Source organism: Ovis aries, chromosome 11 (assembly GCF_016772045.2).
Source record: "Ovis aries strain OAR_USU_Benz2616 breed Rambouillet chromosome 11, ARS-UI_Ramb_v3.0, whole genome shotgun sequence".
NCBI lineage: Eukaryota > Metazoa > Chordata > Mammalia > Artiodactyla > Bovidae > Ovis > Ovis aries.
The window spans coordinates 20,215,900-20,229,522 of NC_056064.1; the positions used below are offsets into that span (position 1 = coordinate 20,215,900).

The 13,623-nt window shown below is 52.8% G+C and overlaps 2 protein-coding genes across 7 annotated transcripts in view; both read right to left on the reverse strand.

Moving 5' to 3' along the window:
- Positions 1-260: 260 nt before the first annotated feature.
- On the reverse strand, positions 261-5,083 carry DHRS13 (dehydrogenase/reductase 13). 2 transcript variants are annotated; one of them, XM_015098548.4, is made up of 5 exons: positions 4,837-5,083; positions 4,606-4,724; positions 3,408-3,531; positions 2,911-3,222; positions 261-961 (listed from the first exon to the last, which is right to left on the reverse strand). In XM_015098548.4, exons 1-5 carry the CDS (start codon positions 4,961-4,963, stop codon positions 510-512), a joined length of 1,134 nt encoding a protein of 377 aa, XP_014954034.2. In that variant the 5' UTR covers positions 4,964-5,083; the 3' UTR covers positions 261-509. The 2 variants fall into 2 exon arrangements, with proteins under 2 accessions (XP_014954034.2, XP_060251273.1); XM_060395290.1 differs by lacking the exon at positions 3,408-3,531 and having other exon boundaries at positions 4,606-5,083.
- A 2,672-nt stretch (positions 5,084-7,755) lies between these two features.
- Positions 7,756-13,623, reverse strand: part of PHF12 (PHD finger protein 12) — a 38,604-nt gene continuing 32,736 nt past the window's right edge. For 2 of the 5 annotated variants that reach the window (XM_004012512.5, XM_060395291.1), the window contains 6 exons: positions 12,770-12,895; positions 11,794-11,937; positions 10,864-10,962; positions 10,085-10,167; positions 9,390-9,528; positions 7,756-9,024 (listed from right to left, as the gene is read on the reverse strand). In XM_004012512.5, coding sequence (XP_004012561.1) covers positions 8,690-9,024; positions 9,390-9,528; positions 10,085-10,167; positions 10,864-10,962; positions 11,794-11,937; positions 12,770-12,895 — 926 coding nt within the window. In that variant the 3' untranslated portion in view covers positions 7,756-8,689. The other 3 variants (XM_042256575.2, XM_060395292.1, XM_027975215.3) reach the window with 3 other exon arrangements.

The window sequence follows — 13,623 nt, forward strand, 5'->3', positions numbered from 1 at the left end:
GCGAGTCCCTTATCTGGCTGAGTCCCTCACCTGGCTGCTAATGCAAAAAGGGGATAATGAAACTACTTAGCTAAAGGGTCTAAAAGGACCCAGCTGAATAATCCTGTGTTGGCAGTGCATCCAATTACAAATTCCCAGGCCCTATTCCGGGGCTGATCGGCATGCCTGAGGGTAGGGCCTGGAAATCCGAAATTCAAACTCCTGAAAAGCCGCAGCAGATACACTACGTCCCACCTCTCAATCTGGGATTACCCTTCCTCTCAGGGAGAAATAATCACCCTTTATTTCCTTCCACGAGGAAACGAGCTGTCCAGGACATACCTCGAAAACCGCGGAAAGTAACCATGGATGCAAAAATGGCAACTCTCTCCTTGCCTAGTGCATGGCCCGGCACACAGCTAGGGTTTTAAAGGCCCACCAGGTGCCCTGGAAAGCTTCCAGGTCTGCGTGTGTGTGTGTGTGTGTAGGAGTGGGGTGGGGGGTGGTGTGTGTGTGGGGGGGGTGGGCGGTTAGCAAGCCTGAGGCTCAAGTTCAGCTTTAACCGGAATTCGGCGCGTGACCGTAGACCAGTCTGTTGAACTCTGAGGGCTGGGGTAGAGTTCGGAAGCCGTGGGCTCCTCGGGGTGGGGGCTGCTAGGAGAGGATGGAGTCCCCGGGTCCTCAGGCTGGGAATCTTCATCAGATTCGGCATCCTCCCCAGGCCCAAGCCCTGCTAGCTTCCTGCTGGCCTCCCACAGCCGGTGAGCTGCGCGGTCGTCTCTGGCGGCTGGGGGCACTTCCTCCACGTGGCAGTTGGCGAAGTACCTCCCGCTGAGGGGCTCAATGCCTTCCTGCAGAGCGCAGTACAGGGGTGTCTGGGCACCCCCTCGCGGTGCCCGGAGCACCAGCCAAGCCAGGGGGCGCAAAAGTGGGCGGAGCCATCCAGGAACGTGGCGCAGGAAGAGCTCCGAGTTCACTGGCCCTGTGGACGGGAAGAAAGGAAGTGGCGGGGAAGACGAAGTGGGTGAGGGTCTAGGGTAAGAGGCAAGCACAGGGCTACAAAGGACTGAAAGAGTCCGGTCCCAGGGAAGCCAAGGTCGTATTAACCGGGTAGTACTTAGGGACCTGATAAGCTGACCTCACTCGTTTCTAACAGCAAGCCACTTCTTCATCCAAGCTCCTTACACATCCTCATCTTCCAGATATTGCTCATGCTGTGTCCCTGCCTGCTCAGTCACTTCAGTCATGTTCGACTCTTTTCAACCTTATGGACTTCTCCCATGGGATTCTCCAGGCAAGAAACTAGCCTGGAACAATCTGTCTCCATCTTTTTTTCTAGCTCATCTTTTTTCCTGTTCCTTTGTGTTTTATCTTTTGGCCTTCCCCAGTGGCATGTGGGATGTTAATTCCCCAAACCAGGAATCAAACCCTCACCCCCTGCATTGGAAACATGTGAAGTCCTAACCATTGGACTGCCAGGAAAGTCCTCCTGTTCCCTTGTTTAACCAGCAAACATTTATGAACACCTACAATAGACCAGCCACTGCTTTGGATATTAGAGATATGGAGTCTAATAATGACTAGCTATAATTATTATTATCACTATCATAATTTTAATGAGCCTTAGGTAATGATTGTCTAATATTCGGTATAGTACTATGGATCAGGCAGATCTTGTTATCCGGCAACTTGTTCCCTAAGGCAGGGATGGGTCTTCAGTTCAGTTCAGTCACTCAGTCATGTCTGACTCTTTGTGACCCCATGGACTGCAGCACGCTAGGCCTCCCTGTCCATCACCAACTCTGGGAGTTTACTCAAACTCATGTCCATTGAGTCAGTGATGCCATCCAACCATCTCATCCTCTGTCGTCCCCTTCTTCTGCCTTCAATCTTTCCCAGCATCAGGGTCTTTTCAGTTCTTCGCATCAGGTGGCTAGAGTATTGGAGTTTCAGCTTCAACATCAGTCCTTCCAATGGACATTCAGGACTGATTTCCTTTAGGATGGACTGGTTGGATCTCCTTGCAGTTCAAGAGACTCTCAAGAGTCTTCTCCAACACCTCAGGATGGGTCTTACTAATTAGTAAAATCACTCAGACTGTAAGAACGCTTCTAGTGGACCCCTAGACCCTGGATGACCCAGCCTATCTCTATACCTCATCTCTTGCCACATTCCCTTCCTCACTCTGCTCCAGCCACAGCAGGCTCTCTGTTCTTTCTTAAACACACCAAGCACTTCTGCCTCAGGACCTTTGCATTTGGTATTTACTCTGTTCTTTTACTCTTCTCTCTAGAATGCCTCACAGGTCATTCATTTCCTTCAAGCTTCTACTGAAACGTCACCTTTTCAGTTACATCTTCCTTGACTGCCATAGATAAATATAGCACCCCCTGTCATTTCTTTTTCTTTTGCCAACTCTGTCATTTCTTAGCCCCCTTTCCCTGTCTTATCTTTCCCTGCAGCACTTTAAACACCACCTGTCATTGTATACATTTATTAGCTGTCTCCTTCTATAAAGTAGAATGTAAACTCTACAAGGATGAGGTCTTTGTTTTGCTCACTGCTACACTCCCTGTGTCTAGATTAATGCCTAGAACATAGTAGGTACTCACTAAATGCTTCCTGAATGAGTAATTATTAGCTAACATCATCAGTTCAGTCATGCAGATGGCTCCTTGGGGTGAGAACCTAGGCCTTCCTCATTGCCATGCCTTACCCAGCCTTCAGCATCTGAGCTTGTGGTGTGAGACAAGCTCAGACAAGGAGAGCCTGGCTTCAAGATCAGCAAGGAACAGGCCTCTCCCTGGACCAGGCTTCCTTCCTGCTCTGAGATTCTGTGGCTCAGTGAGAGGCTGGGGGAGCAGGGGAAGGGGCGAGGATGGGAGCGGGGAAATAAGAATGAAGCAGAGCAGCCAGAGAGACAAACCTCACCTGGGTGGGCTGCATAGCAGGTGACGCCAGTGCCCTCAAGCTGAGTGGCAAGCTCCCTGGCGAACAACACGTTGGCCAGCTTACTGTCGGCATATGCCCGCAGCTCCTGCCGCCAGCCCACCACTGGGCGGTCCAGGCGTGTGAAATCGAGGCGGCCTCTGCGGTGGGCAGCAGAGGAGACCACCACCACACGGCTGGGGGCGCTTGTCTTGAGCCGGGGCAGCAGCAGGTGCGTCAGCAGGAAGGGGCCGATGTGGTTCACACGCAGCAGCAGGTTAAAGGGCTCCCGGGTCCGGCCACAGGAACTGATCCCTGGGGTAGGGGCTAGGTGTGAACAACTGCTCCAGAGGGATCCTTGGAGGCCTCAGCATCCCCCAGGTGAGATAGTGGTAGGGGGCATCCTTCTCACATGTTTACCAGTCCCTCGGCCAAGCCTGCCTGGAAGGGTCGGCTGCCCTGGGCACCCTCTCGCCCCTCCGCAAGTCGGCTGCCCTCACCGGCATTGTGGATGAGGATGTCCAGCCGTGGCTCAGAGCTCAGGAAGGCAGTGGCAAAAGCCCTCACGGAGGCCAGACTGGCCAAGTCCAAGGCCATGAAGATGACTTCATTGTTCCCACTCTCCTGTGGAGTGGCAAGAAGTGGCCTGTCATATGCACCCTTTTCTTCCTTCTCCCCAGGCACCAAATTCTGAGAGCTCAGCTCCTGCTACTAACTCCTTCTACTAAGATCTACCCCAGGCATTAGAATGTAGTGGGTAAGTGTGTGGATGCTGGATGCAAATCTTGACTTTGCTTATTACTAGAGTGATACCTTGGGCAAGATACTTAATCTTTCTGAGCCTTAGTTCTCTGTAAAATGGAAATAATAATATTACTGATAGAGTTATTGTGAGAATTAAATGAGTTAATATATGTAAAATCTTTAGAATACTGCCTGGCATGTAGTCACCACTCTGTAGGCACTTGCTTTTTTTTTTTTTTTTTTGTACTTGCTATTATTATTAATATTATCATACCCTCTGCCCATTATTGTTTACCCTAAAATCTACAACGGACTACTCACTGGTCTCCTCCAACCCACTCTTACCCCTACAAACCAGGTGCCACAGAGCCACTTAGGGGTTCATTCCCAAAGGTTATTCTGAAAGTCCAGTCCCTGCTGAGAACACTTTATTGGATCTCCACTGTCCATTCTATGAAATCTGATCTCCTCAGTAGGGTCTATAAGGGCCCTTTGAACTTGGCTCTGGCTCAGAGAGTTCAGCCCCTTCCTTTTGCCTCTTCTCTGCATACTCCATACTCCGTGCTCTGGCCTCATTAAACCTTTCAATCAGTTTCTCAAATCAGACCATCTATCTTGCCTCAGGGCCTCTGCATATGCTGTTCCCTCTGCTGTTCTCTTTCCAACTTTCATTAAATTCCACTGTTTCTTAAATGTATTAGAACAGCAGTTACTTCCTTCAGATCTGGTGTCCCTTCGCTGTGTGACCAGAGCACCTGTGCACCCTCTTCTCCATTTGGAGAACCGGGCTGCACTGTCCTTTAAGGGACTGGATAACCCCGCCCGCATGTCTCTAGCTGCCCGGCTCTTTTCCTCGGTGCTTCCGTCCTCTGTTCACCCTCCCGCCAGGCCCCGCCCTCCCACCAGCCCCCGCCCCCGCCAGGCCCCGCCTTTCAAGACTCCGCCTTCCCTCACCTGGCGGAGGTCGAACGCAGCGGCTTCGCCGCGCTCCCGGCTCCTGCAGGCCAGCACCACGCGCGCTCCCCGGCGTGCCAGCTCCAGCGCCGTCATCTTCCCGATGCCGCTGTTGGCGCCTGAGGAGGGTGGGCGGGAGCTGAGCTGAGGCGTCACGCCCCCGCCCCACCGTCCCGGCTCCCCGCCCCGCCGTCCCGGCTCCCCGCCCCCTGCTCGCCAGCCAGCACTCACCCGTGACCACCGCCGTGCGGCCCCGCAAGCTGGCGAGGCCGCGGCACGGCGGGGCCTTCACCAGGTTGTAGTAGACAAGCACGTAGGCGCCCAGCAGCAGCCCCACGCCCAGCAGCAGCGCCTCCATGCTGGCCGCACCTCCGGGCTCCCGCCCAGGCCCGGAGCCGCCTGGATCGCCGCCCGGGGGGCTGCGGGCTCTCCCCGTACCGGCCTAGAAGGGCGCCTGGCGCTCTTCGGCTTGGCGAAGGCGGAGGCGGAGGCGGGCGGGAGACAGGGCAGGGATGTGTGTGCGTGCTTGTGTGCGTGGGCCCTGGGAGCGCCCCCTAGGCGTGCGTCTGCGTCCTCGGGGTGTGCGCTGGTGTGAAAATCTAGGTGCCTATGTGCGTTTGCGCCTGGGAGCGCCCTCTAGGTATGTACACGCACCTCTAGTGAAGGTGCTAGCTTTTTTGGTCTGTGATGTGCCCATGGATCCTGTGATCGTCCTTTAGGTTGTGTGCGTGCCTCTGGATCCTGTGTGCGCGCGCCCGCGTGAGCACCTTGTAGGTGTCTGAGTGTGTGCCCCTCCAGGTGTGTGCATGCATCTGTAGTCCGTCAGTGTGTGCATGAATGACCGTCTTCGCGTGTACCTGTACTCTATGCTGGGTTCTGTAGCGGAAGACTTGCAGGAGGGGGCTTAGCAGACGGATGGGCTCTCTGGGTGTCAGTATGTAGCAGTCCTTCCCATCTGGAGAGCGGAGGGCGCCTGAATGCTGCTGTTTCTGACAGTCTAGTCCTGGATTCTTTGCCCTCTGTGAACAAGTCCATCAGTTCCTTATCCTCTTATTTCAGCCCTCAGCTTCTAGGATCTTCTCAACCCAGGGATTGAACCCAGGTCTCCCGCGTTGCAGGCGGATTCTTTACCAGCTGAGCCAGCAGGTAACCCCTCAGCTTCTAGGATTCTTTCCATTTCTTCCCATGGAGGTCAGACAGGTGACACAGTGCGTGCAGGGTGGCACCATCAGTTCAGGGCTGTCAGGATTCACATAATCATTAGCTGTCTATCTCCCCACCTCCTCATACCCCACCAGACCCCTCCTTTATATATATATATATATATATATTTGGCTGCACCGGGTCTTCTTAACTGCAGCACGTGGAATCTAGTTCCCTGAGGGATTGGATCTGGGGCTCCTGCATTGGCAGTACAGTCTTAGCTGCTGGCCCACTAGGGAAACCCTCCACCCCTCCATTTCCGAAGGGAAGCAGGAAGAGAGTGTAAAATCTGTCCTCTGATCTTCAGGAGGAAGTTTGTCTCTGGAGTGATTCTGACAGGTGGGAGAAATAGATAAAGAGGCTTCATTACTGAATAGACGTGATGATGATGGCTGAGTGGGTGGGGACAGCTAGGGAGGCATGGGTAAGCGTATTATTTCTGGCCAGGTGACTTGCCAGGAGAAAGGAGAAATCCAGTACAATTTAGCACCTGTTGTTTGGCACTCACAGCATGCCCAGCAGTGCAGGTAGCCTTGGAAATACTGAGCAGAACAATGTTTCTGCCCTTAAGGAGTTCACAAGGCCCATGGGGGAGGAGGAGGAGAGTGGTGGAGGCAAAGCTAGAGGGGTAGGTGGAAGCCAGGGTCAGACCACAGATTCCAGCCATTTCCTGTTTAGCTGCACCATGGATTCAGCGTTTGTGTCCATACTGTGGGATGAGACTAGGGACAGAATGTAAGTGAAATAAATGGATGTGCTCTTCACCCCCGCCAAAACAAAATCCTGACATGCAAACAGGTACCACGCACTTTAAACAGCGCTGGCATGCATGCACACAGCTGCGTTCTCTAAGGAGCAGGAGATGGTTTTCAGGAAAAACTTGGCAGATAAAGTTTCTTAAGTATAATGTGCGAGGAGGAATAGTTTAAATAAGAGGGAGCTTAGAGGCCTGAGAATTAAGGTAATGGGTGAACTCATCTGTCCAGGGGCTGCAGTTGTAAGCTTGTGACTACAAATCAAGTTACTTGTGGCATGACTGAGTCTAGAGACTGAATTTCTTCGTTCTTCAGACATTTGAAACAACAAACTGCTCCACACTAGATTCTAAGCTCCAAGAGGCAGGGGCCACAGCTGTCCTGGTGATTGCCCACAGCAAGTTACTGAGACCAAGATCCAAGGCCTGGCAAAGGCTGGACACTGGAGGAACTTGAGTGATACTTGAATAATGAATTGCTCCATACCCAGCTAGGGCTGAGGGGGAAAAAAAACCAGGTGTTGACTTCTCCCAGAAGAGATGGAAAAAATGATAGCAAATAACCAGAGGAAAGACAGCCCCAACTGCTTGGGTTAAAGCTTCTGGAGCAGAATGCAGAGGTCTCATGGTCTTATTTAAAAAAATATTTTTGGCTGTGTGGGATTTCTCTGCAGTGAGTAGGGGCTGTTCTCTACTGTGCTGTGTGGGCTTCTGATTGCAGTGGCTTCTCTTGTGGCGAAGCATGGGTTCCAGGTGAGGGCTTAGCTGCTTCGCGGCATGTAGGATCCTCTCAGACCAGGGGTTGAAGCCAAGTGCCCAGCTTTGGCAGGCAGATTCTTTACCACTGAGCCACCAGAGAAGTCCAGCCATCTCCTATTTTAATGTCTTGGTTTTGGAGCCAAGAGGAGCAGGGATCAGTACTCTTGGGATTCTTGTAGAATCTGATCATATCAAATGCTCAAGCCCTCTGAATTCCCTCAAGTCACCCGCAAAGCCATATAACAACCCGCCGTTGCAGCTGAACCCTTCCACTTGACCTTTCCACGCTAGGCACACTTTTCTCCAACACCTCGCCTCTCCTGACTTCCCTGGGCACTGAGTGAGACTTGTTCAGTGGAGCTGTGGGACCAGGGCCTCGGGACGGTTCCCTCTTAAGGGTGATGACAGGTAGGACAGACAGGCAGAAAACATAATTTGAAGTATTTTTGTTTTTTTATATACAGAATACAGGAAAGTTTCTGTAAAGTCTAAAACATTACAATTACTATGTACATCGGTACTAGTTGTGGGGATGGGGGGGAAGGAGGGAGCCAGGGGTGGGAGGAAGAGGAGAGAAGTGGCAAGAGAACAAAAAAAGGAGACAAAACAGGTTTACGACAAAAACGTTTTTGCTACAATAGACAATTTGAAGAAAACGCTCTACCACATGTAGTACTGTACACAGTTTTTAAAAACATTGAAAAAATGTCATCACTAGATGTATTTACACAAAATCCAAATACACTTTTCCTTATTTGAAATAAAATAAGATGGACAGCCAGAAAAAGAATTCATTTCTCATTTGTCCATAATACACAGTAGCTACCTGTAGTGCAACCGCTGCAGAAAGGGAAAATAACCTGGAGGGTGGGAACCATGGAAGGAGGGTGGGTACGATCTTTATATTAAATAAAACAATGATATTGTATAGATTTTGCTGTATGAAAACTGTATTTTTTTCTTTTAATATAAAACTATTGTCACTGCCACAAAATAGAACAAGTTTCTGATTATTTTACAACGGCGGGCGAGGGGGAGGGAGCAGGAGGTGGGTGGGGAACGGTTTTGTGTTGGAGGTGTCCAGACCATTGGCCTTCCCCTCCCTGCCCACGCTGTTCCTCAGCTCGGTCTGCCGCTTTCCCATGAAATGTTGAGTACAAATATATGTGCAAATGCCCCCTAGAACTTGAGAAAAGAAAAAGGATTTTTAAAAAACAGTCAAAAGGTTTCTTCATTTCATGCAAAGATTGTAGTCGAAGGGTTTCCGGTGGAGTATAGAAAAAAAACCCGGGCTTGGTTTGTGTACATTTTTGCATTGCAGGAGTCTTGGGTGGGGTGGACGGGCGGGTGACGGGGAAGCCGCCAGTCCTAGGGAACGGAGTTGGAGCGCAGCACGGGGCCCTGGTGGGGCTTGAGAGAGAGCTTCTCGGCCAAGACCCCATCTTGTAGCAGGCCGGCATCGCCTTTGGGCTGTTTGGTCGCAAACTCAGTGATGCTGAAGACAAACTGCAGGCACCCCAGCTTGATGTAGCTGCCGTGGTGCAGCAAGGCCGTGCCCTCCCACCCGGCCCCACTGCCCCCAATCAAGCTCGAGCTGCTGGCTTTGCAGTTGCAGGGTCTCCGCTGCGGCCCCTGGGCCTGGGAACTCATCATGGCTGCCTCTTCACTTGGCTCTTCATCCTGTTTCTGGTGCCGGCGGCGCCCTGGAGAAAGGAAAGGTCACAGGAGAGGAACAGTGAGCAGCCAAGCCCCACCTGGGCCGCTGGCCAGCGTGGGGCCCCTGCACCGCCCCACTCTAAAACGCTGCGTGACTTGGGGTGAGGGGCGCTCAGAAAGGAGGGGTGGAGTCTGAGGCTCCGAAGGTAGTGTGTATACCCATGGGAGTGCACAGCACGTGCTTCTCCGTGGCCTTTCCAGGGCCCATGAGCAAGGAGAACCTGGCCAACGGGACTGGGAAGGCAAGCGACAGCAGGTCATGGCGGCGAGCCACAGCCACCCTGACTGAGGCATCAGAGAAAGTGTCCAAAAAGGGCAGGCTCCGTGGCCAGAGGCCTCTGCTCCAACTTACTGATGACACTCTGCACTTTGGCAACAATACTGCTTGGGGGGGTTGGCGGGGTCTTCTCAGAGAAGTCACATGAATACAGCACATTGTCCACCGTTGTCCCGTGCTCACTGTAGTTTAACAGCTCATAATGTTTGGTATTCTGAGGAGGAGGAGGGAAGATAAGATGTGTGGTCTGCTGCGTGGGGCCTGGGGCTAAGGGGAGAGAGGACACATGGAGAAGGCTGTGCTGCTCTAGCGGGGAGCTCCCTCCTTCCTTCCCCATCACGCCCTGCTGCCCTGCCCCTTCCAATGGGGCTCAAGACTCATGTCCTCAAGAAAGCTTTCTTTCCTACCCTCCCAGTACTCTGCCTCCCTAGCACGGGCTCCTAGTGAAATGACATTCACTGGCACGTGATGACGACAATGATGAAACCCACAGCGACACGCCTTGGAGGACTTGGTTACTTCCATGTTGGTCCCCTCGCCCCGCTTTAGGGTGCCTCGTCCCTCCCTGGACCTTCTGACCCACCTCAGGAGAAATAAGGGCCCTGCTCCCTAGGACAGATGCCCTCCACACTAAGGCTCTTCTCTTCCGGGAATGCCAGGGAGGGAAGAGAAGGAGAGGACCCCATCTCATTCCCCTCACCCAGGGCACTGAACAAAACCCCAGTGCTGGGAGACGCCTCAGGTTGGCAGAGCTCTCTGCCACCCCTCACCTCATCGTAGAATATGCAGGCGTGTTTCCCGGACACGTAGTTACAGTGACCATAGTTTGTAAGGCACACGTCCATGTCAGCTCCTGCAAGGGGCGGAGGGCGGAGGAGAGAGGAAAGGAAAGCAAAGAACAGACTGAGGTGGATGTGCGGGGGAGCTGAGCAGGGTGGGAGTTAGCTTCTGGGCGGGAACTCAAGGGACAGGTAAGCTCGGGGCCCTCTCCTTATATTTTTGAACAAAAACTGCTATCTTTTCTAACCCCCTGTAAAAGAACAGATGTCCCTGCCAGCTCATGTGCTTCAGAACATGGGATGCTGCCCAGAGTGGTGCAGGGTGATCTCCATGCGAGCACAACATGGGGTGCACGGCCCAGAAATCGCATCATCTGAGAGAAAGGGACCTTTCCAGGCTAAGGGCTTGCCTGTCCCTCTGGCAAGGTGCAGGGCTCAGTATGGGTTACATATGTGTCAGCCCCATCACTTCTTCAAAGGTCTCCAGGGACACGGCATGTGCCTCTGCTCAGGTCTTTCCTGCGCTGTTGAAATGCTCACTGGGCAGCAGTCAGGGCTGACTTCTGGGCTGTCTCATGCCACATGGGGCACAAGGCCTGAAGCGGGAAGATGGCAGCTGACAGTCCCTTTTCTTAGTCCCTCCTGTCCAGACATCTGCTGGGTGAAACCAGTCTACCCTGGAGAGGGCGTCCCTCCCTTTCTAGCCTCCGTGGGTCAGGGTGTCCATCTTCAGGGCTGGAGAGATTCAACGCCCCTCCCACCTGGCTTACCTGTCCCGATGTAGAGGGTTCGATAGCACATGTTCACAGCGCCTCCCAACCCTAAGAGGGGGTAGAACACAGCTCGGGCCTGTACTTCCCTTCTCTGCACTGCAAGGCAAACATAGGGGTGTGACTGTTCAGGAACAGAACCTGGGGCCCAAACACACATCAAGAGAAGCTGGACCCTTGGTCATGGAGAAAATAACCCCACTGGATGAGCCATCTTTCCAAACTCACACCTGACACAAAGCTGCTGCAGGGTGTAGCTCTCTCACCCCACTTAACAGCGTTTCTCACATTGGGGAGTAAAAAGGACCATCTCTGAAGAGGACCATATAATTCAAGGATGATAGTACTTGAAGCACAAGGGCTGCTGGTTGGTTTATCAGGGATATACCAACTGATATTATAAGGGAGGCCATGCAAAACCCCAGAAGGCACAAACCAATGTTCCTCTAATTTTGAATATGAATCACCCAGGGATCTTGTTAAAATGCGGATTCTGATTCTGTAGGTCTGAGGTGGGGCCTGAGCTCTGCTAACAAGCTCTTAGGAGATGCTGATGCTCATGGTCTGAGGATCCCACTTCTAAGCAGCGAGGCTTTTACTGGCTAACGCTCAAAGGGCTGTCCTAAGCAGAGCTGGCCTTTTGGAAAATCCTTCCAGCTCAAATACTGAGAAGCAAATGAGCAGAAAGCACATCACATACACCCAAAGGCACTCCTAGCTGCTTTGTGTCTCACAGGGATGAGTAACAGCACTCTCCCGAGTCTGATCTGAAAGTGGTGGTCGCCATCTCCTTTCCGCTTTTGAGAAAAGAAACTGGTATTTTATTAAGCCCAGTAAAGGCCTGCAGGGAGGACTGAGATTCTCCATGGAGGGGAGATGGCTGCTCACATGCAGAGGGTGGACCTAGAGGAGTGGAGTGGGCATGCGCACCTTCCGTGTGGTGCCCTCCAGAAGCCAGCGGATGTGCCCCGACACTGCCCGGTGAAGCTTGGACCCGGGAGGGGAAAAGCTGATGTATTCTCTGCAAGGCCAGAAACTTGATCAGCTTCTCGTCCAGCATATTTATCTCGATTTCTATTAACCAAAGAGAAAGATTAAAAAGCAGCTGAGGAGGAAATGGAATGCGGCAGTAGGTGAGGGTCACGGAGCCAATATTTCAGCATTCCTAAAATCCAGCCAAGTGATTTTTCTCAAACGACTCAGAGTACAAAGTTGTACCAGGGCCTGGGGCAGAGCATCTCACTGGCCCTTCTGCAATGAGGCCGCAGGCAGCCTGGGCAGATGCCCCCTATAGTGGGGCAGCTTAATGTTAGGTACAGCGATCCACAAAAGTGCAGCAAGACACCATTTGGCTACCTGGGATGAGTGGAAGCCCCGATGTCTGGTACTGAGGCTTGGACTTTCTAACCTCCCTGCCCACAGAGATCAAGGACTGCTCCAGTTCTCCCTGACTTCGGGGGTTTCTCACAGATGAGGTTCCTCCTTTGGGAGCTCCTGGTTTTATTCAAGTCCAGGTGATCTGCCTAAAGTGATTTTCTTCTCTTCTCACTGGTTTAGCTTGGCTCTGCGCTCCCTTTGTCTTTGTTATGTGTATCAGTTCAGTTCAGTCGCTCAGTCGTGTCGGACTCTTTGCGACCCCATGAACCACAGCACGCCAGGCCTCCCTATCCATCACCAGCTCCCGGAATTTACCCAAACTCATGTCCCTTGAGTCAGTGATGGCATCTAACCATCTCATCCTCTGTTGTCCCCTTCTCCTCCTGCCTTCAATCTTATAAGGCAGAACTGGAAGAAAGGACTTTCTTTCCTACAGTCCTCCCACCTCCCCGCCCCCTAAGATCAGGGCCCCTTCTGCCCCTTTGCAATGAGCTGAACGCTGCACAGGCTCAGCGGCTCACTCACTCACCTCCATTGACATCCATGAATGCTCGAAGTGAGTTGGTGAGGTCCACCATGGCAGTAGAGTTGGCTGGGAAAGAGGGTACGGTTAAAGCGCTTCCTATGGATAACGTGCCGGGGCTGACCTTGCCATCTGGGGACGGAGCAGGAAGACTGTTACTTACGTTGCCTGAGGGAAACCCACCGGTCCAATCCCCCACTTCTGAGACAGGCCTGGATTTCGGGCCCAAGGTGATGTTCCCTTCTTGATCCTCACCCCATAGGCTCTGGAACTCCTAGAGCTAAAAACGTGTGGTGAGGAAGGGCAGGTGGAACGACAACACACCCGGGCACGCGGGAGTCCCCAGAGCACGAGAACGAGTGACATCTACTGCTCGGGGGGATGTGGTGGGACAGCTTCGTCCTCTGGGCCATGACTACCTCCCGGCTGCCTCTGCTCACTCAAGTAGGTGGTGCCTGCCCCTGCAGCTCCTGCGTCCTGAAGTGGACTCACAGGTGCCAAAGCTAGCCAGACTGGTATTCAGAGATAAACAGGAAGAGAGCCTGAGAGTAGGGGCCATCCTGGGACCAGGGGCCCCCATGCAGAGAAGTCACAGTCACCTGGTCACCGAGACTCCCAGCTGACTAGGAGGCCAGTTCAGTTCAGACAGGAGAGACCACAGGGGGTTCCAGCAGCATCTGAAACCTGGTTCAGATGCTGGGGTCAGCAACCTTGAGGTCCTGAATGCTGACGGGGGACAGCTGAAAGAGCGGGTCTACACCCGGCCCAGGTCACATTATGGGACTGCCTTGTAGAATGTGGCCCGAGTGCAAGCGTTCGGGCCAGAGCAACCTCTGCGGGCACCCAACTCTGCCTACTCT

Excerpts from the sequence above, each read along its gene's own strand:
- DHRS13 (XM_015098548.4), bottom strand. The coding sequence starts at position 4,963 with ATGGAGGCGCTGCTGCTGGGCGTGGGGCTGCTGCTGGGCGCCTACGTG. Across the intron at positions 3,532-4,605 it reads CTGCGTTCGACCTCCGCCAG|GAGAGTGGGAACAATGAAGT; the intron begins GTGAGGGAAGGC and ends GCCACTCCACAG. Across the intron at positions 3,223-3,407 it reads CATCCTCATCCACAATGCCG|GGATCAGTTCCTGTGGCCGG; the intron begins GTGAGGGCAGCC and ends CCCCTACCCCAG.